The sequence below is a fragment of the Episyrphus balteatus genome, chromosome 2, assembly GCF_945859705.1.
Source record: "Episyrphus balteatus chromosome 2, idEpiBalt1.1, whole genome shotgun sequence".
In the NCBI taxonomy this organism is placed as follows: domain Eukaryota; kingdom Metazoa; phylum Arthropoda; class Insecta; order Diptera; family Syrphidae; genus Episyrphus; species Episyrphus balteatus.
The window spans coordinates 10,415,672-10,441,523 of NC_079135.1; the positions used below are offsets into that span (position 1 = coordinate 10,415,672).

The 25,852-nt window shown below is 27.6% G+C and overlaps 1 protein-coding gene across 4 annotated transcripts in view; it reads left to right on the forward strand.

The window, feature by feature from the left end:
- LOC129912540 (cAMP-dependent protein kinase type I regulatory subunit) overlaps positions 1-25,852 on the forward strand; it is a 96,981-nt gene that overhangs the window by 43,965 nt on the left and 27,164 nt on the right. The window contains exon 1 of one of the 4 annotated variants that reach the window (XM_055990830.1): positions 12,446-12,467. The exons of 2 other annotated variants lie outside the window; for them this stretch is intronic. In XM_055990830.1, coding sequence (XP_055846805.1) covers positions 12,450-12,467 — 18 coding nt within the window. In that variant the 5' untranslated portion in view covers positions 12,446-12,449. Of the gene's footprint in view, positions 1-12,445; positions 12,468-20,701; positions 21,167-25,852 lie in introns of those variants that run through there. One more of the 4 variants, XM_055990831.1, reaches the window with a different exon arrangement.

Here is a 25,852-nt window from a genome sequence, read left to right on the forward strand (position 1 = left end):
AAAAATGTTTTCTTATTTTTGAGATTAATTTAGGAAAGCTATCAAAATAGGCATTTTTACGGTTTTTTAGAAAATGTACCGCTATTTAATTTCTATGGGTAAAGAGATTAAACTGAGGCTTAATTATTGAAGCTTAATATACCTGGAATTAATATGCAAAGTTTCAGGCTTATTCATCAAGCAGTTTTTCTGTTGTGAAGGTTTGAACATTTGAGATGAAGTAAAACACCATATTTCTGCAGTTCTAAATGACTTACTTCTTGTTACTTTTTTATGAGCAAAATCAATTTTTTTTGAGTTTATTCGCACATTTAATTCATAAATATCGTTTAAATTTAAGATAAACCAAGAAAAAACTAAAAGTTTTCAAAAAAACTTAAATTTTGAAAAAAAGCTTTTTATACCATTTTTGGATATTTTTCCTAATTTTGAAATTTTTTCTGTTTTTCTTTGGTTTATCTATAATTTAAACGATATTTATCAATAAAATGTTCAAATAAACTCAAAAAAAATTGATTTTGCTCATAAAAAAGTAACAAGAAGTAAGTCATTTAGAACTGCAGAAATATGGTGTTTTACTTCATCTCAAATGTTCAAACCTTCACAACAGAAAAACTGCTTGATGAATAAGCCTGAAACTTTGCATATTAATTCCAGGTATATTAAGCTTCAATAATTAAGCCTCAGTTTAATCTCTTTACCCATAGAAATTAAATAGCGGTACATTTTCTAAAAAACCGTAAAAATGCCTATTTTGATAGCTTTCCTAAATTAATCTCAAAAATAAGAAAACATTTTTTTTTACAAAACAAACTTATTTTCTTTGTAGATAATTGAATGAAGTTTTTAAATGTGTCCTTAAATTTTCTGTTTAGTGATCCGTTGTTGAGATATTGACAGTCAAAGTCAAAAGTATGGTTTTTGGTTTGATGACTGATATTGCAGTGTAAAAAAATCGTAGAAGTTTGAAACAAAAGGAATTCAAAAGCCAAATAAAAAGCCTTTCTAAAAATAATAATCATTTTATCAGAAAAAATTTTCCCACTTCCTTACGAGAGAAGTAAAAACATAAAAAAATTAGAAAATTTTGGTTTTTGAACATTTGCAACAATTTTGCTATTTTACCGTTAGAAATAAAATAATTTAATATTTAATCCTAAAACAAAAACAATAGAGCTTTCACATCCTTTTTATTTTATCACGATGCGGTCATTTTTTACTGAGATACAGCCTATCGAAAATCACTAAAAAAATCACGATTTTTTTTTTGTTCCCTTAATTTTTTGGGCTAGTGTATTTTGGAGTGAAGGACAATCATCCATCGTTTAGGCGATAAATGCAATTTTCTCACAAATTGACTTCAAACACTAAAAAAAAAAAATATTTGAACACAACGGCAACACCTACAATTTTTTAATATTCATTTTTAAAAAGCTAGAAGCTCATTCATATTTTTAAAATTAGAATTAAGTAAATTGAGGAAAGGGTTTTTGATAAAATGGTAATTAAAGTCAGATTTTTGAAAAAATTTTAACATGTCCTTCTTAAAACTTTTTCGTAATATAAAATGCATTTATTTTTCAAATTTTTTTGGCCACATATTATGACTTGAAATTATAAAAGGAAATGTCAATAAATTAAAATTAAAAAGTATTTGATTTTCGAAGAACTTTTTTTAATAAAAGTTTTGAAAACAAAATTAACTTATATTTTTTTAAGTTCAACATTTAAATATAAATTTATTTTTTCTTCATTCAAAAGCCCTTAATGTTGAAAGTTAAATAGCAAAAGTTTAAAGTTCTTATTTGCCAAAGTCTTTGAGTAAATCAATTACTTAAATGCAAAAATTCAGTTTTTACCAAAAAAAAACCCTTGAAATTGAAGTAATTTTTATTTTTTTTTTTAAACTATAATATTACCTTTTCCTCTTCGGAATTCAACTTTTTGTAAACCAAATTCATATTTTACTACGAAAAGGTTTGAAAAAAGTCATTTAAAATTTTGTAATAGGGCAATTCCATGGTAACTCACGTTACATTCACAAAAAATTTCCAACACATAAATAATTTTTTTTTTTCAATTTTAATGTAAATTGATACGAAATTACTATCCATGAATGGAGCATAACTATTACTTTCATTATTAACTAAAAAAATTGTCTTTATTTTTAACATTTGCTTGGGAAAAATAAAAGTTTGATGGTAACTCACGTTACAAAAATCGGACACGAATTTTAAGAGTCCGACAGTATGAAGTTTTTATGTGATAATTAAGAATCTTAATTTGTTTTCAATGAAGATTCCATACATACAAAATTACAAGCTTTTAATATGAGTGACAAAACCAAACATTTTTTCAATATTTCGAGGAAAAATTTTAAAATATTTAGGTAACTCACGTTACATTATTTTGGTAACTCATGTTACCTGCGATTTGTGGTTCCAAAAGTAAAGAAAAGATGCATTTTCACTCAAGTTTTTTTTAATCGAATAGTGTGTAACGAAGCTTGCTTAAATGTTAACTTATTTTAGCACTTATTAGGGGATATTGTCATTGTCACTATTAGACTCATCATATTTTAAGTTTGCTTGTTTTTCCGTCATTTTCATGTGAAATTCTTCTGTTGTTGTCAAGCTTATGCTATAAAAATGATTTAAGATTATTAAACTCCCTGAATTTTATGTCTATCCATAAGGGAATACAATAAAGAATCTTTTCTTGCAACTTGCATAAAGAGTTGCCGTTTGTAAATAGTAATTTGCTAATAAAAAAAGACTGCATAATTTGTTCAAAATTCGTGTCCACTTTTTCATGGAATTACCCAATAACATTTTTTTTTTCCAAAATTCTGAGTTGAGGACCATTCTTTCAAAAACTCTTGATTAAATTTAGTAGATTTAAATTTTACAGATAGAAATTAGATTCTGGCTTTTTAAAAACGTGTATGTAAATATTGTGGGTGTTGCCGTTGTGTTCAAAATACTTTTTTTTTTGTGTTTGAAGTCAGTTTCTGAGAAAATTGCATTTATCGCTTAAACGATGGAAGATTGTCTTTTACTCCTATATATATTTTTTTCCCTTAAATTACCTAGAGAATCTTTTGGTATCATTTATTTTATAAAATTATGAAAAAAATAATGGTTTTATTAAAAAAAATTAATTTTAATTAAAAAAAAAAAAAAACAATACAGCAACATCGGCAATTTTTAACCTATAGACTTTAAAGTATTTTTAATTAACGACGTTTGAAGAAAAAGATCATCAAAATCACAGCTGTTAGGCTGGGTTCCCTAATAATTTGCTTTAGTTACTCCACTAACATAAGGGTCCCAATTTTTTATTAAGAGTTGTAGTTGAAAACTCTCTTTTGATCTTTTATAGTGGAGCAAAATTAAGCAAAAATAAACTCGGACTCCGTTTAGTTCAAATTTAGGTTTTACTTTCTAAACACATTTGAAGGATATTTTCAGAAATTAAGTTTAAATATTAGATGTACAGTTTATCATTATCCTTTTGTAGCAAAATTAATCCTTCTTACGTACTGTATATTTCAGATAAACATACTTAAATATGTTTACCTATAGCTACATAATATTTCATTCTATTATGTTAATCAAAACATAAATTTCCGTTTTTCAAAATTGTTAAGTACAGGAAACAATCTATCTAAAATCTTACAAAACTTACAACCATCACTTACTTACTTGTACGAACTACTTACTATAACCACCCTTCAACAAGGAACAATCAATAAAGAGACAAAGGACAATGTCATGTCTCAATTTGCTTTTTTTCTTGTATTTCACACACACATACATGAACATGCTTTCAAACATGTGCAAATATCCAATCCATTCATTAGAAAATCCACCACATGGGAAAAAGATAGATTTTTTTTTATTTTTTGTTATATTCGTAACAATACCTACATCAGTTATCTTCCTGCTGCTGCTTTACTCCTCTCTTAGAAAATTGCCAGGTCAGAAAATACAAAAAAAAATAAAAGAATTTTATTTTAAATCGAGTCCTTGTTAAAAATAAGCTGTGTCGTTGATGCTTTTATAATCTCCTTGACATTTTTTTAAAGAATATATTATACGAGTAACTATAACTTAAAATAAATTTGAATAAAATACATAGATCGTAAATTATGTCAATGTTGAATAATGATACTTTTGATTTAGGTAATTTTGTCTTGTCTTGTTTAATTTTTTTAAACTATAGTCTTTGATTGAAGTAGTTGCTTTGCACAGCAATGACCAATAATGGAAAAACATTAGTTTTTCTCTAGCAGGTCTAGTTTTTTAATTTTTTCATACATAAAAATGTATTAAAAATCATATTTTTTTGTTTGTTTTCTATTTTCTATTTTAGTTGAATTATTTTAAAAATATTTATTTTTTTTAGTAAAAAAATTTTCAGTAAAACTTTAAAAACTCATGTGATAAGAAAAAATAAAAAAAAAAACAATATGAAATTGCCCACAAAATGTAAGAAAAATTAGAGCTCCTAAAAATGAACCAATGTGATTTTTAGGCTTACTGAGCCCAAATACATTAGGTTTAATTAAATTTTTCTGGAATATTTTAACAAACGCCTAAAATTAGGAAAACTTAAAAAATTAGTATGAACACAAGTATGCCCTTGAATTTGAAAAATAAATATTTCAAAAACTGGAACTGCTAGGCAGAAACCAATTTGATTGTTTGGCTTAGGGAACAAAATTTCATACATCCGGACACCAGACCTGGGAAGGGTACTCAAAGAGAGGTCTTGCAAAATTATTTGAGAGTGATTATACTTTCTTTTTTATTTCTTTTATGTGAATTTCATTACTCAGGAAAGATGCCATACTTAATAGGTATTCTAAACAGTGTTTCACACAATTCTTGAATTCGATAGCCAGTATCCCATCAGGTCCATCAGATAATCATCTTTCAATTTACATATTTTCTTTTTGACCATGGTCGTTTAATAAAAAAAATGGGACACTGGTGCGTATACGTACTTTTTTCTTCAAATAAATCTACTTGATTTTTAATGATCATTTTCTTATATTTTTGTAATTGCTTATTGTCTTGTTTCTGATACCTTTTTGTGTTTAAATAATACTTATTTCTCGTTCCTGAGTGAATCCTTTTAATATTGTAATATCAACTTTTCTTATTTTGATAATTCTGTCAAAACTTGAACTTGCCCTTGCCAATTCGAATTTCAAACAAAATCAAAATCCAATTATGTGTTTATATCCTCTGAACACCCTTTTGGTCATGTTCATTTTCAATTGAATTCAGTTGTGTTTTTTTGTTATCTCAAAAACACATTTGAAATTCAAATTAAAAAAAAAAAAAAAACAACAAAAAACAAAAACCCAGAGGGAACTAACAACAAGTTTTCTTAATGAATAGATTGCAGCATTTAATGGCAATTTCCTCAAATTAAGAACATGGATAAGATGAAAGATATGTGCGATGTATTCTCGTATACTTACTTACTTCAACAGAAAGACTTTTCTTGAATTGAAGAAGAAAATCAACAAAAAAATCAAGTAAATATAGTGTAGGAGGTAACGGAATATAGACATTTATTGAGCGAAAAAAGAAGACGACAGAGTTAAGAGTAATTTAGAATTCTTGATGAGTTTTGATCAGAAAAATTACATTAAAATTCTCCTTTAATGGAACTTTAAATGGTTCCTCTCTCTTACATAAAATAGCTGCTTCTGCTACATCCGATTCAATTCGAACAACAAAACACATATGTTTGTATATGATGAAAATGATAATGATGTTACAAGAGGGTGTGCTTAAATTTTAATTGAAAATGCAATTGTTGGATTGTATTGATGAAAACACGTGTAGGTTGGTATGTGTGTGGGCTGCTATGAGCGATGGGAAATGAGAAAAAGAAAATTGAATGCAGAGGAGCATACCGATTTTGAAATTGAACAATTGGTGCACGCTTTTGGTGCTATTGTTTGGCTACTACGTATTCTGGGAATATGTATCTTTGTTGTGTTTTCTGAATTCAATACGAGAATTAGTACATGTTTTCGAATTATCTTTGAGATATGCCAAATGTGTCACTGCTGGCTATAACCAGCCTTTGTTTTATTTTTTGAGGAACTTTATTTGGGTAATTCCATGAAAAAGTGGACACGAATTTTGAACAAATTATGCAGTCTTTTTTACTTTTTTTATTAGCAAATTACTATTTACAAACGGTAACTCTTTGTGCAAGTTGCAAGAAAAGATTCTTTGTTGTATTCCCTTATGGATAGACATAAAATTCAGGGAGTTTAATAATCTTAAAGCATTTTTATAGCATAAGCTTGCCAACAACAGAAGAATTTCAAATAAAAATGACGAAAAAACAAGCAAACTGAAAATATGATGAGTCTAATAGTAACGATGACAATATCCCCTCGTGAGTGCTAAAATAAGTTAACACTTAAGCAAGCTTCGTTACACACTATTCGATTTAAAAAAAACTTGAGTGAAAATGCATCTTTTCTTTACTTTTGGAACCACAAATCGTAGGTAACATGAGTTACCAAAATAATGTAACGTGAGTTACCTAAATATTTTAAAATTTTTCCTCGAAATATTGAAAAAATGTTTGGTTTTGTCACTCATATTAAAACCTTGTAATTTTGTATGTATGGAATCTTCATTGAAAACAAATTAAGATTCTTAATTTCACATAAAAACTTCATACTGTCGGACTCTTAAAATTCGTGTCCGATTTTTGTAACGTGAGTTACCATCATACTTTTATTTTTCCCAACCAAATGTTAAAAATAAAGACAATTTTTTTAGTTAATTATGAAAGTAGTAGTTATGCTCCATTCATGGATAGTAATTTCGTATCAATTTACATTAAAATTGAAAAAAAAAAAAAAATTATTTATGTGTTAGAAATTTTTGTGAATGTAACGTGAGTTACCATGGAATTGCCCATTTTGAGTTTCATTATTAATTTAGATACTATTTTTAGAACTATAATTACAAACAAAATTGACACCATGTAAATATTCTATAGTAATATAAAAGCTACACAAAAAAGTTGATTAAAAAAGTTATGACCACATCAACCCTTTTAAATATTTAAAACTCATTAACTTGTGTTAAATAAAATTCTGATAAACAAAAAAACTTTTTAACCCTCTCCAATTTAATTATATCTGCCAAATACAAAATTCTAGGTACAGGAATAACAGTTCATGTATTTAAATGTTTGTCTTCTTTTTTATCCTCTCAAAACACCTTTCCCTTGATAAATAGAATACAATTAAATGAAGTTAGTTCAGTGAAGTGAATAATGAAAAGGATTACATTTTATTCGTACAAAATACTGAGGCAGTTGTTTGTCAAATTAAATGGGTTTAATTGGTCATTGAACAAACAAAACAAGTTTTTTGGGAAATCAAATGTTTTTGATAGTGTTGGATCTTTGTATCTAATATCTAAGAATTTTGAGAGAAATATCGAGAAGCTTTTGATGAAAAATGATTTTTCTTTATTTTGATTTAATGAGTTTAGCAGAGTTAATTTTCTAAATTACATTAGAGCAATGAGTTTGTTGAAAGAGATTTATGACTTCATTTTAGGAGCTCAAGGTTCTTTTTTATATTTTTTATTTTCATTCGGTATCATCAAAAATAATAACTTTGTCAAAATATATATAAATGTTTCATTTGTTTTGTTTTCTTGTAATATATTAATTATACCAAAAAAATGTAGTTATGTGTACCTACAAATGAAAAACTTGAAACGATGGAATCCATACAATATGTGTTTGGAGAGTTATTAAAATCGGACTAGACTTAATGAATTCCGAGTTTATTTTCGCTAAATTGTAATTGACTTCACTGTTAAAAATCGAAAGATATTTTTCAATTTCTACTTCTTTTAATAAAAAGATGGGAAACGGGTGCGTATACGTACTATTTTTATCTTCAACATGGAAAAACATCTAATTTATCATTAGTAATCATTTTTTGACCTATAAATGATAAAAATTATGAGAGTATGTTTCAGATTAAGAGTACTCGTTCATAATTCTCTCTAAATTATTCAGATTTTAAAGTGCTAATAATAAAGAGGTACATACGTGAAATATCGTTTTTTTTTTTTTTGGTTAAAAAAGCAACTCATGGTAAAAATGTCAGTTAAATTGCAAACAATAACTTAAGCAATCCATTCAATATAACCCACGTTCTATTTAAAAGTTGGTAAATCTGATAAAAAAAAAACGCTTGAAGAAACACAAATCTTCGTTTTCTATAAAATTTTAATCACCATCCATCATCTTTCAACTGAAAAGCTGACAATGACAAAATGAATGTGGTTATATTGTACCTCTACCTTCACCCCCACTCCCACAATAAACTACACCCACAATCATTTTTGAATGAAAAAGCTACAACGGAAGGTATAATCTCCCAACCATGAGCATAATCTACAAAAAAAAAAGTAATAAATAGTTTTATTTAATCCGTTTGACATTTTCTGCTGCAACTTTGTAACGACTTGTTGTTGAAGGGGACTTAAGCTACTAGTACTTTGAACAAACGATGCTGATGTACTTTGAATAGGATATAAATGCGTTTGCACAACAACCTGGCGTACAAGGGTGTTTACAAGTTTTAACGCCATGCGAGACAGAAAAGTCTTTGTGCATATTCACCAATTAAAATTGAATTAAACACTAAATTGTTTCTGTTTCGTCTAATAAACTGTGTATATATTCATAATAATAATTTGAGCACTAAACATTTTCAATTAAATACAAAAAGTGTCATAGCTGCATTAGCCATTTTATGCCAGGCGCCATGTCAAGCTTATTGTTTGCTGCATTTTGTATTTGAAAGACTGATTTTGTAGTAAAACGAACACGAGGAGAGCTGAAGCTCTCTCTCTTTATGGCAACTGAGATGATGATTACGAGTGGGTGTGCATTTAATCGTACAAATTGTTCACGACTGAGACGACGACAAACAACAGCACGACCGACGTTATGATGAATGAAGAATTGTTTTCCTTTGTTAATTTTATATCGCAATGATTAAATGAAATAATAATAAAATATACAATGCATATAGCATCTTCTGCTAGATGTCTAGAAACACTTAGTTTTATTGTAACTTATGACCTTTTGGGTATTAGGAGGGATTATACACTTGACATGTGACTTTATTGGTATATGAATAATTGATTCTGTCTTGTAATCTCTCCTACAAATACACAATAAACAATTTAATACTTGAATTGTTTGTTTTTGTATTATTTTTAATTAATTTTGTTTTTTGTTGCTCAACATGCAATTAATTTGTTTGGGTGGCTTTCATTGTATGTCCTTTTAAAAAAAAGTGCGGGTAACAAATGTTCATATTTATGAAAGTCCAAGGCTGTTAAAATAAAAAAAAAAAAATCGGACACTCGGGCGTATACGTAACAAAAAAAAATGGAATGAAAGAACAGTAACATACCATTTCGTATAAAGTTCTAATATGAATGCCGAACTTTTTGTGTTGAACACATACATCTTTGCATAATAATTTTAGAAAACTTGCAAATTGGGAAAAATGCGATTCTACAAAATTCTGGATTACGCTTCGTATAGTTTTTGCATAACAAATTTTAAATCCGAAGAACTGACAGATTCAGATCACAACATAAGTTGGGGTAAAAAACAATGGAAAGAGTGTGAACTTCAAACAACAATTAAATTAATTTAATGAGGAGTAGGATACGGATATATTTTAAAATATTAAAGCAACCGATTAAATACTGCGGAAATTTATTTTTCAGAACTTTTATTTTCTACAAAAATATGTCTTTCAAATTCTCAGTAAATTAAAAATATTTAAAAAAAATAGTTAACGTTTTCAAACTCTGACCTCGAATTTCGTTCAAATGGGTTTCTTTAGAGAAATATGTTTCTCTCGAGAAAGTTTAGTTCATTTCATTATAATTACTGCTCAGTTAGTAACAATATTAAGAACAGACAATGAAAGATTTTTTAATAATTTTTTCAAACTCTGGCCTAACCTTTAAATGATTAGGTAATGAAAGGCTTTTTTGTAGAGCAATAATTTTTTTCTGTGTCAGAACTTACAAAAAAAATCATTGCGTTTTTACCCACCCTAATGTTAAAGACCTTCTTGATCATAAGATCATTTGAGGAGGTTATTTCCAAAACCAGCTATCTGACCTGAAGGTAGTTTTGAGTAAAATGCCAAAAACCTTTACTTCGTAATACAGAAGATATAGAGCAAAATAATCTTCTACAAATTTATTCTTTACGAAATTTTAATAAAATTAAAGTTTTCAAAATACATAAATATATCTTAAGTCTTTATATTGAAAATTTTTTTGCAGGTAAATTCACGATTTTTTTTTTAAATTTTTGTAAATAAAAACCTTTATGAATATCAGTATTTTAGTTTATACAAGAAACAAAAATACATTTTTATAAATGATATTGAATTAAAATGCGTTTCTGGATCGCACGTACTTACTCTTGTAATTTGGAGTGTCTATTTTTGTTATTTGAATAGCTCTACCTATATTTCATTTTTTTAAATGATAAGAAATAACAGTCTGCAAATTTTGAAAAAAAAAAAAATTGGTACGAAATAAGCTAAAAAATAAGTCAATTTTCGCAAAAAACTACAACGCCATTTCCATTATCCAAATTTTTGAGAAAAACTAAAAACACAGATTCTTAATATTACTAAAACCCTTAAGTACACACAATTTAATTAAAATCGTTAGACCGTTTGGGTCCTAGCACGGTGTACAGATGGACGGACGGGACTAAGTAATGACGAAAACTACTTTTATAACTCCTCCATCATCGTAATGTGGCATTTTATCATACGCGCTTTGAAAAGACCTAAAAAAATGACATGCATATCTCATTTTCCGATTTTTTTCCGATAGCTGGTTTTGGAAATCAGCTCCTCATTTCTCATTTTTTTTTAACCTAAGAAGGTTATCTATTTCGCATCAAAACTTTGAAGTTGTTAAGAAGCAACAACTGTTACGAAGGGGTCTATAATGTGCTTTTCTTACTCTTTTGACTGGCAACCCTATTCACTTGAAAAAAAAAACACTACAAAAAATCCCTTTTTAAAAAATAAGAGTACAATTTAGCTGATACATTTTTCCATATAAAAAGTACTCGGCAAACCTACTCAAGCGCTAAAAACTCTTAAAACAATTATTTTTTAGGTTTTGAGTATGGTTGCCGAATACTTATTTTTTTGTTCACAAAAGATTTTTTTAAATTTGAATAGAGTTTCCATATAAATAGGTTTACGTTTCTTGCAATAGTTCACTATTTAGGCTTTTGTTTGCCATTTTATTAATTTTCTTATTTGATGAAACTACAATGATATGAAAAAATTAGTCATGTGACAATTTTTCTTTTAAAAAGAGCTGCCAGATAGAATTATCCATTTTAACTTATCTTTCATTTAACACCAATTTTAACATCTAGCTTTGAGTTCAGTAACTTGGTGGTCGCCGCTTGGACTATTATTTATAATTTTTAATATTACTATTTTAAGAAACATTACACATTTACTTTTGAAAACTAGTTAATATAAAATTTTGATTGCTTATATTATATGACATTATTACAAGAGTTTTTTATTTTTTTTCTCACACGTGGTCATTAAAAAAATAAATATTAAATTTAATATAAAATATTAAATTTAATACTAAAAAAAAACACCTTGTGAAAGTGTATGGAAAGTATTCGTAAAAAAACAACAATTAAAGTGATGTAATCTAAAGCAGTAGAAGTGCGATACATGCAATTCATTTCTAAGTCAAACACTCTAACTACTGACTGATTGAAATTGAATCCAAAACAATGCTTGTTTTGTTTTTATGTAATTGAATATCATAAACATTTTCAATTTCTCTTTGAAAAGTTCGTCTTCTCCAAATGACCAGAAAGAATAAGAACAAATAAATAAAAAAAAAACAAATTCCAATCCAATGAATGTGCGGGACAAATATAAACTTGATATTTTCGAACTTAAATAGACATTTTTTTTTGTTTGTTTGTTCTATAATAACAAATAAAAATGAAACAAATAAAATATTTTATATATGCTCAGCAATAATCTTGGCATCATCTCAAAAAAATTATTATTAACAGAAAAAAATAAATTTAATAAAATAAAAAAAAGCTTAACTTATAAAAATAAATTTCCAATCTTTACGACACTTTCTCTCGCTCGTAAGTAGCCAAACAAAATTTTCAACCACTGCCACAGTTAATCGTTCACCCCCACCAAGTGTAGAGAGAGAGTTCTTTAAATAAGAATATTATAAAAAAGTACTAGTACCTTACATCAAAAAATAAATAATAAAAAAAAAAAAAAATAAAAATCCAAAATAAAATCGAACGAAAAAAAAAATATGTCCACAAATATGCTGTCTCTTAGCCTGGTAAGTTCATTTCTAACATAAATAACTTGAAAAACACTCAAAACACACTTACACGCTTGTTGTTATTGCAAAAAAAAAAAATAAATTTAAACAAATATTTCTCTGTCGTCGTCGGTTGTCGGTTTTCAGTCGTTTCGTCGGTCAACCCCCTACACACACGTAACGAAGGCTAAGGATGCGCATTGATGCAATTTAAAATTGCGAACGCTTGGAACGAACGAACATTTATTGAATTTTTATATCTGGCAGATAAAATTTTTAAAAATACATTTTATATCTGAATTCGTGTGTTAAACCGTTGAGGGTTAATTAAGAATAATTGTCGTTAAAAATAGAGAAAGAGAGAGAAAAAAAAATTATCAAAAAAAAAAATATCTTTTTCAAAATTATCTTACAGATTGATATTGGAAAATTTTGGCACACATATTCATGAGATAAAACCATAAACATGATGTTTTCTTTTTTTTTTGAGGTTTTTTTTTTTTGTTTGTCTATGATTTATGGGATTTTTGCTGCGAGCATATAGAAATGAAATGAAATTTTTTGTTGTTGCATAATAAATTGATGGTTTTGAGAATGTTTTCCGAGATGAAACCAAGGTTCTATTTTTTTTCAGTGTGTAGTTGGGTGAAATTTTCACTTTCGATTTTCTTTGAGCTCTTAGGGATTTTGCTTCAGGAAAATTTGCTTTTCTTCACACCATCATGTTTACTTTATTCCTTCAGTAGATATCTTATGTTACTCTAGGTTATTGATGGTTTAGAAAGATTTGAGTTTATTGAGCATTCTAGATAGAATGATAGAGAGATGATTTATTATGTTGGAAAAATGGTTTTGCTTTTTCTATGGCAAATGTAGAAAATATTTCTATATAAGTAAGTAGAGAAAAATGTGGGCATAATATTGTAGGAAAATTTGACATGTCACTTATCACGTAGGAACATGTGATAAGGACAGTTGAATTGATGCTTTGCTTTGAAAAGAAAATAGGTAGCACTAGGGCAATGATATGAAAGAATTCTGAGTAGAGTGATAAGAAATTGTAAAGAAACTATGTATATTTTATCAAAGTTTACTTTAATTTTGCCTAAGCAAACACAACCATTCGTCAAATTCATACTTTTCTTAAATTTATTATACTGCCTCTGTCAAGTCTTTAAAGGTCATGGTTAGGTCACTCTGATATGAAAAGTGTGATTTGTTTTTAGATTTGAGATTTGTTATCTTCCTAGGCCATAAGTTCCATGTTCTTCAGCTAATATAAGACGATTTTTTTTGTAGAAAAGGAAATGTATGTTGTTTTTTTCATAAACTATTTTTTTTTTTTTTACTTTTGAGCAACTCTTGTATTATTTTAACTCAAGACCCTTACTCTAAGTTCTTTGAATACTAACTTGTAGGTGTTCAGTAGACTGATTCAAAAAAAAATTTTGTTTGTTTTGTTCAAAGCATTGTTGAAAATATTGTTGGAAATGACGATACAAAAATACTGTAAAAGTTTCAGCCCCTAATGTTAACATTTAGTACCGCCGCATCGCAAATTTCTATTTCCCATACGATTTGTATGTGAAAAATTGTGTATTTGTGTTTAGATTTTTTTATCTTCATAATGGTTCATCAAAAAGGCTAGATGTAATCATTTTCTAGTATAAAATTGAACGCTCAACAAAATTGCATTTATAAAATTTAAAAAAAAACGAACGCGAAAAATTAATTAAAATAATTTTTAGTTGAAAAAATGAATAATTCAAATTTATTGAAGAAATCTAATATGATAGTATAAGGGGTTTGAGAGTTATATAAAAGGATCTGTGAAACCAAAACACAACATAGAATACAAATATTAGAAAATTTTGCCAAATTTTTTGAAAAACCTAATCATTTCGTCAAAAAATCGGAAAAAAATGAGAAAAAATTACTTTTTATAATTTAAAGTTGAATAACTTCGAAACGCGGGGGTAAATCAAAAAAATTATTAAGAGCTTTTTTGTAGAGCGGACAATTTTATAATAGAAAATGATTTTGTCAAGCCTTTTGGATGAATTATTAAAAAGATAAACAATTCTAAACACAAATACACAATATTTTCTATACAAATCGTATGGGAAATAGAAATTTGCGATGCGGCAGTACGAAATGCTAACACTAAGGGCTGAAACTTTTACAGTATTTTTTTATCGTCATTTCCAACAATATTTTCAACAATGCTTTGACCAAAAAAAAAAATTTTTTTTGAATCAGTCTAGTGTTCAGTGTTTACCCCCAAACTCTGAACCTAGGGTCAAAAAACTGTCTTTGAATCATTCCTTCATCCATTAAAAAAAGTATATTTTCGTCAAATTTTCATTAATTTTTGATTTTTACTTTAAAACATGCGGTTTTGTAAAACCTCCTAGGCTGAACAATTTAAAAAATCGCATTTTTTTTATTATTTACCAAACTTCACCATCAATTTAAAGCATATGTTTTAAAAAACCATGCTGTTTTAAAAACTAATTCTAAAATAATAAGATTTTTTGCAATGAATGAAGGCAAAAAATGGGCCTATGTCCAGATATTTGGGTTTTTTTGAAAGTCAAAAAATTGTTTTGGAGAAACTCAGAAATTAGGTAATAATGTAAATTTATGAACTTTTTTTGTATTTTAACACATGTTTTTTTCTATCATATAACCGATCCTGATTATGAGGTGAAAAGGTCCTCGAAATATATAGATTGTATAAAATTAAAAAAAAATGCGTTTTAATGGATTTAAAGAGGTAAAACAAAAAGGTAAAATAATAATTATAAATAAATAATCCAGCAAACGGAATGTTCCTGAAATTAATTCACTTTTTATCTTTTAGTTAAAATGAGTTTGTATAATTCTTTGATTTGCATAGGTAATTCTCACGAAAACAGGACTAATGTCAAAAGTGTATTTCTTCAAACTTTTATACTTTATTTTACCCTGTACTTATTAATGTTAATATACCCGGTCGTAAGATTTTATCGTGTTTATTGAGAGAGACTTTTGTTAAAAACTGGTTAAAATAAAATTTATGAAATATAAAAAAAAATTGGATTTCTTGAAAATTTCTAGTTTAATATAATTGTTCGCCTCTCAAAGAAGAAGAATAAAAACTATAATTTTACAGGCCCAAACCAAACCAAAACATCATTTACAAATTATTGAAACTATTTCGATGTTTTAGTGCGAAATTCCCCATTAAAAAATGTATAAATATTAAAATTAAAATTATTCAAAGTACGTGCGATTTAGTCGTGAATTTAACTATGTGAATTTATTAAACACATTGTTTACCCAGAAAGTAAATCACCACGTGTGGCACTCGTAAACCTATTTATTTTTAATTTTCTTTTTATATAATTTAATCCATTACAAATATTTTCTCGCAAATTTTGTGTAATACAAAGCCCAGTTAAGTCAAAATAGATTTTCATAAAAAACAACAATCATGATACGATGCGATAAAAAACGTGGAATAATTAAATTGTTATTATATAAATCCTCTTAACTACGAAGGACTCTCTGCTTTGAATATTTAGTTTTATAATTAATTTTCCTTTGTTTTGGGTAACTTTTCGCCTTGTCTAAAAAATATACATATTTTATTATTTTTTCTCCTCTCTACGAAACAATACTGCGCAACTTTTCCAATGAACTTAAATACGATATCTTATCTATACAATTCACAACAATAATTCTAAATTACTACAAAATACACACAATTTTATTTATACGTGTATATCTTCTTTTGTTGATCTTAAAGTTCATTGAAAAAAAGATAAGTTGGAAATAATTTCAAATTTATTACGACAGTCTACTAAGAAGGCAAATATCGAAGAAGTAAAAAAAAGGTATGAATAACTGAGGGTATAAGAACTTGAATTATTCAAACAATTTTTGCTACTTTGCATTATTTGCTACTGCTTGACTTTTGAATACAAAAAAAAAAAAAAAAACAGACAAAAAAGTAAAAAAAAAATATTATCACAATCAGTAAATTTGAATTATACGCATTTATATCATTCCATAAGTCACCTGGCAGAAAAGAAAAAAAGAAAATGTAGAAGAATGTAGGAGCAAAAAAGAATTGATAAATGGAAGAATTCATCTTTTCGAGAATTGGCAATTTTGGATTTTTTGTTGTTTTTATTTCTTTCGCTTCAAAAGTTATTTTGTTCGGGAAAAATGATTTATTTTTTTTTAAATCACAAGTACAACATAAATAGAGATGAAGAATTTTAAGGATAGTTTCTTCAAAGGAAAAAAAACTTCATTCACAAAAGTATTTAATCAATATTCTCTTATTTATAGCAAGAAATTTGCATTTTAAGGCAATGACAAATGTCAATAATAATGATAGAAGATTTAATGAATTTAATAGAAGCATAAGCACAGTTCAGCAAGAATAAGGGCAACCTCTATCTTGTACACTGATTAAAAAAAAATCCCTCCCTATTTATATTGACTATAAATTAAAGAAATAGAATAGGTTAAACTTAAGAGTTCTACTTTGAAAAATGATTTAATTTGTAAAATTTAGTTTGAAAAAGTACACAATTTAGATTTGTTGGTTTCCATAAGCTATAGACATATTAAGTTGATATTTTCACAACAGTAATTTTATTACTTCAAAAATTAGTTTTTAATTTTAATTTTTTTTTTTTTTTAATTTTTATCTTTTTTTTTTAAATTTTCTTGTACATTTAAGGAAATATTCAATTTATAAATATTTTTAATGCACGTTAACTTTACTAATTTTGTTTTTCTTTTTTTTCTAGGTAAGTCGTCTAATGTGCTTTTTTATTATGGTTTCGGTAAGAAATGATGGTAATGTTAAAAAATCTCAAAATTGTGTGAAAGAATTTCAACTTCGATCAACCAAAAATTACTTAAATACAAATTATGATTTAGTAAAATACTGTAGACAAGAGCCTTGTTTCCGATAGATCCTCGAAATCAAGCATCACTTAGCACTGTTAGTTGAAGGGAAAGGGACCGTGAAAATGTTTATCTCTCATTTGTCTCCTTTGTTATATTTACGTCTTGTGTTGTATTAGCTAATAATCTCATTTTCAAGTGCTGCCGTGTTTCTAGTCAGTAAGCTTTATCTTACATCGATGCATCCACAAAAATCCTACAAATTTTCAATTTCATAAAACCAACTATATTACATTAAAAGAGGAAGATAAAACTAAGAGAAACACTTCACCAATTTGTTTTATTTATTTTTTTTTACAATGAAAAAAGTCAACAAATATTCTCATACTAAGGTTTTGGCTTACTTTTTTAGCCCTGATTTTTCGTCAGTTAGACTATCAGAAGAATAAATGTCAATATAAAAAAAAACTTTTATTCCTAGGAATAAGCTCTAACTGAGGTTTATCTGACTATTGAAAAATTGGCCCTTAAAGTACACTGAACCAAATCCTTACGTAAATACAACGAAAAAATTCGTTGAGCCAACGAAAATTTAATTAATTTTCAGCCGATGAAAAATTTAATTGGCTCAACGAAATAGCTTTCATACGTTAATGAAGAACTTCATCAACTAACGAAAACTGTCGTATTTTAATGAAATTTTTCATAAACATTTTTGATCGCGAATTAATGAATTTTTACATCACTTTACGAAACTTTTTCATTGATTAACGTAAAATTTAATTAACCACGGTCATATTTTTCGTTAGTCAATGTATTTTTTGATTAATTTATGAAAGAACTTTCGTTAGCTAACGATTTTTTTCGTAAATTTAATGAATATTTTAATTAAATTACGAAAAAAATATTCGTTAGCTAACGAAACTTTTCGTTGTATTAATTTTGTTTTTTTAGTAGATTATAGTATAAATATTTATTGGACTTATTAAATTATTATTAATTTAATACAGTCCAAACAAAAAAATGGCGTTTCGACCCGGTGGAGCTCACTTGGACTCATCAGTTGACTTATCCGTGAGACACCTTGTCAATACGCAAATATTTTTTATATTCAGCTCAACTTACATAGATTTTTAAACAAAAACCTAATGTGAACTATATCCAGCAAGATTCAATTTTTAACCATTAAAACAGAAATGCACCCAAGGCAACGATTTTTTTCGTTAACTGATGTATTTTTTCATAAGCCAATGTAATATTTCATTAGTATATGAAGAATTTTCATAAGCTTATGAAGATTTTCGTTAGTTAATGTTGAATTTCATAAGTTAATGAATTTTTTCGTTACTTAATTAAAACTTTGATTAAGTAAGGAAAAAAATCGTATTTTTGTTCTTTAAAATGAATATGAAATTTTTCGTTAATTGATGAATCTTTTCATTGAATTGGATTTTTTGGCACTAAAAAGGGAGAAAAAGTGTATGAAACGTTTTCATTAATTGATGAAGGTTTTCATATTACGAAAAATTACATATTTTCGTTGAGCCAACGAAAGTTTTGTTGGGCCAACGAAAATGTAGTGTATGAAACGATTTTCGTAATTTTACGAAATTTATTATTTTCAGTGTAACACTCCGTTTAGTTATTAGAAACAACTTGTTTGAATGTCTTGTTTTTTAGCCACAATTAACCGTGTCGTTGTACGGCTTCTTTAGATACCTTCACCATCTAATGTTCTCTTTAACCAAAAAATTATTAAAAAAAAAAAACACCAAGTAGGTACGCCTTTACTTGGTGTCTTGCCTTTTCATTCCATTTTTTTCTTCTTTAAGTGGTGTTAAATAAAATTGCAATTGAAACTCAACTCAAACCACCCGGCCTGTCACCACCAAATCATCTTGACCTTTGTTCTTTTATCTCACATGTTCATCGGTGTCTACTCAAATGTTTCATAAGTCCAAAGTGGCAAATATGTACAAATGTACATATACATACGAGTATAGAGCAATAGCACAAACCCTTATGTTTCTTCAAACCACAACCCCTTTCAGGCTTTCTTGTCACAAAGCAGCATAACACCTGTGTTCTATTCAACCATTTTACCAGAAAAAAAAAAACACACAAATGTGACATATTATTTACCAGTCGCGTATCTAACAAAAAAAAAAGGGAAATATAAAAAAAAACTTCTCAAAGGCAAATCCTTCTTAAATCCTTCTTAAAGAAGAATACAAAAAGTGCTTCAGGATTATTAAATTCTTCTTTTAGTAATTCTGTACTACTTTTGCTTTTTTTTAAAACTTTCAAAGAGTTTCTTCAAACCCCTGAAAACCCACCCTTAGTTACGTTCCTGGTCTCGTGCATGTTATTCTGCACGTTTCAAAAGCAAACTTGAAATGAAGACGTTGACACATAAGCCAAAGACACATCAAGTAGATGAATTAAAAGGCGTAGGGGTCGAACAATATTACAACAGTACAAAAACCCAACTACATATAGACACTTTATGCACACAAAACAGTTATAAAGTGCATCTGTGTATCGTTGTGAATGAGTTTTGATGAGAACTGAGAGAAGAAGACCAAAAGCAAAGAATGCCTGCAGATGAATCTGTTTGTGTTGTTACCTCTACCTCGTATGTATATATGCCTTTTCAGAGCATACTATTCCTCCCTTGAATTGGAATTATAACTATGTACGGCTGTGACTTGCTTGGATGTTATGGAACTTGGAAATAACCCTCTATACACACACCTACTTGAGTTTAAGTCTTGAATCGCTCGCTCTCTCCCACACCCTCTAAAATCTTAGTAGCTGTAGGTACTTTTGATCGCCTTCAAGTTTTTCGACATCACCATTAAGCTTTTTTATTTTTGTATATCATTTTATTCTATTTTGTATCTTTTTTTTTTTTATTTCTAAATATCTTTTTCATTTTCCTCCACTCGTAGTAGATACTTTTGTAGCGGCGAGAGTCTTGTTTTCGCACTGTGTGACTGTGTCGTTGTGTCTTGTTGGTCTTGGAATTATATGAGCGACTTTTATTTTCCGTCTTCATATTCGTCGTAGTCGTATAGTCGTTGTCGTAGTCATAGTCGTCATCATTTTGGTGTAATTCTCAAGCTATCTAGGTATATTCAGTGTGTTTGTTGTTGGTGGTTTTCGTTAGCATTTTTAGTAGCGCAAAGAAAAGTCACCAAACTATGAATTTCAGTTAGTCAGTATCGCGCATTTGAATGTTGAATGTCGTTGGCGCGTTTTTTTATTTATATTTAATTTTTTTTTTAATTCAAAAGCATTTTAACTTTGTGAATTTAATTGAATTTTTTAATTTAAGAAAAAAAAAAAAATAAAAAAATAAAATTTAAAATTTCGATCTAAACGATTTTATTTATTTAACGAAGTTTTATACCTTACTACCCTTTTTTAAAAGGGAAATAAGTGTCAAAGGGTAGAATACCTTTTAACGTTGTGAAGTGTAAAAAAAGCAGTGGAAAAAAGGAAGCAATAGAATTCCACTCGAAGAAGCATAAAGTGCTGTTACATAAAAAAAAAAAAAATATATATCTCACTTCGAAAAGTGCAATTCCAGTGAAACACAAAAAATACAAAAATAAAAAACAACCATCGTGCATGTGTGGTTAAAGTATCTTGCGATAGTACAGACGGCTCTTGAACCATAATTGGATTAAAACCAACGGAAAAAGCTACTCTCCTCAAACCTAAAAGCAGCAAACTACCCTCCTACACTACCCTGTTCTACAAAAAAGTAGTATCTTCAGTTGGGGAAAATAGCGTAAAAAATGTCCAAGGTAGTAGTTTTGATTTATTTATTTCGAATTTTTGCTTGTAGGTATTTTATTTATTCAAAGCTTTAAACATAATACCTTTGGATGACCTCCTTAACAATTTGTCTGAGCCAATTAAGAACTTTAGAATACTAACTGACTTACTGACTGACTGACTGACATAAACCTAAAGAGATCAGTAACAATTATATTTCAATTCAATTAAACTATATTCAATCAAAAAAATTAAGGTGATTTTTTTTTAATTCTTCCTTTAAGCTCTAAGCTTATAAAAAATCGTGACAAAATGTGTTCACACATTTTTTCGCCTTTTAATATAAATTGACACTTGGGAGTTTGACATTAATGGAAATAAAAAATTAAATATCTATTGAAAAATCGTTCAATCGTTCGTATATTCCCTCGTTTGATATGTTATTCAGCGAACAAAAACCAACAGGTGGCGTGCCTTTTATGGATTAGTCTAATTACTGTCATTTAAAGCGGTCGGTATGTCGTCAGTTAGAGGTAGCTTTTTTACGTGACTTATTTCTATCGTTGTCACTTGAAATTATGGATTTTTAAAGAGAGATGTCGTCAGAACGATTGTGTGAAGTGGGTGTATTTATTTAAAATACATTTTTGTGTCTTAATTATTTTTAGATGATTTTTTCCGTTATACAGAAAAATTGTAAACATTTTAGCATGTAAGTGTGATTTTTATCATCGAAGTCGTAAATACTCAGTTGTATTCCTATTGTAACTGACCTTTCCTTCGTGTTGTTAGTAATTTTATCAAATATTTAGTTCATAAATTTAAGGGGGGAAATCCCTCTGGAATTTTTTGTTTTTGCATTATTTTTTTTTTGCGTAATAAATTTATTTATCAACCGAAGAAACTATTTTCAGTGGTCTTAGCCTTAAATAAAGCCTCAAAAGTGCCTAGATAGTCCCGAAACCAATGCGCTCCGAACCTACCATAGTACGAAAACGAAAACTTTAAACGCATTTTTTTCGAAACTAGTTTTTTTCCGCGCCGTGCAATGTAACTCAAAAACTAATGAAGCTATCGACTTGAAATTTGAAGCAAATTACTCCTTAACTTATTGGCCACAACATGAACCTAAAAGTTGAATAAAATTTGTACAGTAAATATTTTTTTTAACTACTTCTTTGTAAAAAAAGCATGGTTTTTTTCGTTTTTTTGATTTCTAATTTTTATTTTTCATTTAAAAAAAATAAATTTAGGTTCATGCAATGCGTACTAATATCATCTTAAATCTTTTTGATTTAAGATGATTTCCTGGACCTGTGCATTGCACGGCGTAAACTAGAGGCGTCAACTTTGAAAGGCTCCAGAGCCGCCATTTTATTATTTTTTCATTTCAAAAAAATTTTATTCAATACTTAATAATGTCAGTAATATCTTGTCTTCCAAATTTCAATAAGTGCTTTCAGTTTTTCATAAGAAAATAATGAAAAAGGTGTCTTCCAGAGGGATTTCCCCCCTTAAATCAATTTTAATCTTTTTGTTGTAGTTTAAGTCCTTTTTATTGTAGTTAGTTCCCTTATTTGTCTTACTTGCCGAAAATTTCTTATATTTTTTTTTATTTTTGAACCGATCGATAATAAGGAACCAATGCTTTCTTCAAAATGCTTTTTAGAGAATAGTCCAATTTTTGGATTGAAATCTTACGCGATATTATTTTATGTTTTAGTTCTATTACAAATTTCAAAGAATGAACAAAATAGAAATATCAAAAAAACTTGGACCAAAATGATTTACCAAAATTTCGATATTTTCATTTCGTTTCGTCATTTTTTCATTGAAGATTATTGCAAAACTGAAACCTAAACTGGAAAATTGTATTGTATCTCTTTTTTAACAATTTTGCCCCCAAAAATTAGATTTTTTTTCGTTAAACTTGTAGATTTTTAAATTTTATATTCCTTTTTGAATAAACGAGTAAACAAAAGTACAAAAATTGTTTCGTTTTCAAAAATTGTCAATCTTTTATTATATTTTTAACAATGCATTAATCAAAAATAAGTTCAGACAATTTCGAAAAAAAATATAAATTTTTGGCAAATATTTAAATATTAAAAGGCCTCTATATTTAAAGAAAATTCAACTAAGCATCATAATAAACTAAATTAAATTAAATTAAATTAAACCAAACCTCAAACTTGTGTCACGATCATGTTTTCCACGAACATTATGACGACGCTGTGGCGCACAGTGTGGGAATTTGCTCATTTAGCGGAATTAAATTAATAGCGCTGACAGGCTTAACTTTTTGAGAATTCTTTTTTTGCAAGATGTATTATAAATATATCAATAATAAAATATAATAACAATTATTTAAATATCTCGTCAAATTTTTTATATACAGAACTCTGAAAGTACAAGTTTGTTGCCTTTCGGTGGACTCATTTTTAAAAGTACTGTACGGTCACAAAAAAAAAATTTTACCATTTCTTTTTTATAATATTATTAAAAAATATGTACAATAATGAGTGAAAGTACGATCAAAAACATATTTACACACATTTTTGATTTACAGAGTTCTAAAAGTACACGTTTTTGGCATCTTGATAGACCCTCTTAAAAAATTAATTTCGCGCAGAAAAAAAAACTTTATATTCATTTTTGTTGGTATTATTTATATTATAACTATTACAAACGAAAATGAAATAGAACTAATTTTGTATGCATAATTAGCCAATTTTTTAATTAGCGGAGTTCGGAAACTACATAAAGGTTAACTGGAAACATTGGGTTTTTTGCCTTTTTTGCAGGACTCATCAAATTCTTTTTTGTTTCATCTTATGATGGGCCGCTATCATAATTTGAGAAAGTACTAGACTATTTACAGTAGTCTTAAATTCTCAATGAGTCGGGAAAAGTATGTGAATTTCATATTTCACTGAATCTTTAACAAAGCGTTCTCATAGTTGCCAAAAATAAATTTATTCTGTCTTCAGAAAGCAGCACATTGTCTAAGCCACGAATTATAAATGACCAATCACTTGATTATCAACTTAGGTATGCAAATATGAAAACCCTGTTTAAATATCGATAAAAGTTATGAAAATTTAAAAATTTTAAATTATTTAAATTTTTTTATTATTACTGAAACACCCTTTATCTGATATAATCTTTTTTTATTCCTTGCTAGTTTTCTTTTTTAATTTTTCAAATTACTTAGTTCTTTTTTCTCTTACTCTAAATTTTGGATTTGAACACCCTGTATTTCTGTTATAACTATTATTAAATAAATTCACTAGCCTATTGTTTTTTAAGCACCCTGTGATATAAAAAAAAGTTCTTAAATTTATAACATAGCTAACCAATTCCTAAGAAATTATTCAATTTTGACGGTAGGTCATCTTTTTTTTTGTTGAATAGTCACTTAGAAAAATCGAAATAAATATATTATAACATAATTGGGGTGCAAAATTTTAGTGATTCTTGATAGATAATAAATCAAGCTTCGCATTGAATACTGTCTCTTAGCGGAATAACTAAAGTTTTGCTCTAACAAAGGTAAAAAAATAAAAAAAAAAAAAACACATTTTGTTTAACTTCAATCACCAAAACAAAAATGTGAAACACCCTGTGAAATAAAAAATTACTTACATAATAATACCTTGATATTAAGGAAATATAAAAAAAAAAATAAAACTTTTATTAAAACACACACCAATATCTCACAAAACATCAATATCTCATTCCGAATTATTGAAAAATATTAAATTAAAAATTCTTAATGTGTACTAATTTAAAGGCGCTTTGTGTTTTTTCGAAGTAAAATGTATGATTTACTGAGAAAATTTGATCGACACGAAGATTTTACTTCACATAGTTTGGGAGAAAATATCAAAACAATTATATCACCTATAATAGAAAAAATAATATCACCATTATTTTGTAAAGAATATTCCCTTTCAGTAATGTTTTGAAAAAAGAAAGAAAATTCTTAAAATAATAAAAATAATAAAAATGAAAAGGAAAGAAATAGGTTTCATTATAATAAACAAAAACGTAAAATCTAGGCAACATTGATATTTTGATTGTCATAGTGAAATTTTCACTACTTAAACTTAAAAAAAATGTCAAAATTATATTTAAATTTATATTTTAATTGTTGGACGACTTTTGTCACTGAAAAATGTTAATTTGATAGCTGTTATTATCAAATTTTTTTTTTCGGTGTACACCAAAATATTTTTGTTGGGACAACTTCGAATTTTGAATAAAGTACCACTAGATATGCAAAATTGCACACTTTGCGTCGAGCGTATTTCTTGCAGAAAAGAAGAAGACGCAAGTTTTATAAGAAACGTCCTGTTCTGCATGCAGTTATGCTTACTGTTACCTTCATATTGATTTCAGGGTAAACAAAATCTTTCAAAATCAATGGCACTACTCTTGATACTTAAATAAGATCAACAAAATAATAGTCCAAGATCCCAGGGCCGCCAGACATTACTTATTTTCTCAAGAAAAAAATGTATGGAATTACGTAGTGCTAGGACATACTATTAGTGTATGGATACTGGCTATCTTGTGCCGACGGCCATTTTACCACTAACAGGTGCTGAAGGTACGAAAAATACGTAGTTAGATTTCTTATTTTCTCAAGGCTGATTTTTATATATGATACTCAGGGAACTAATACATTAATTTTTGTAAGCTGCCAGACCCGT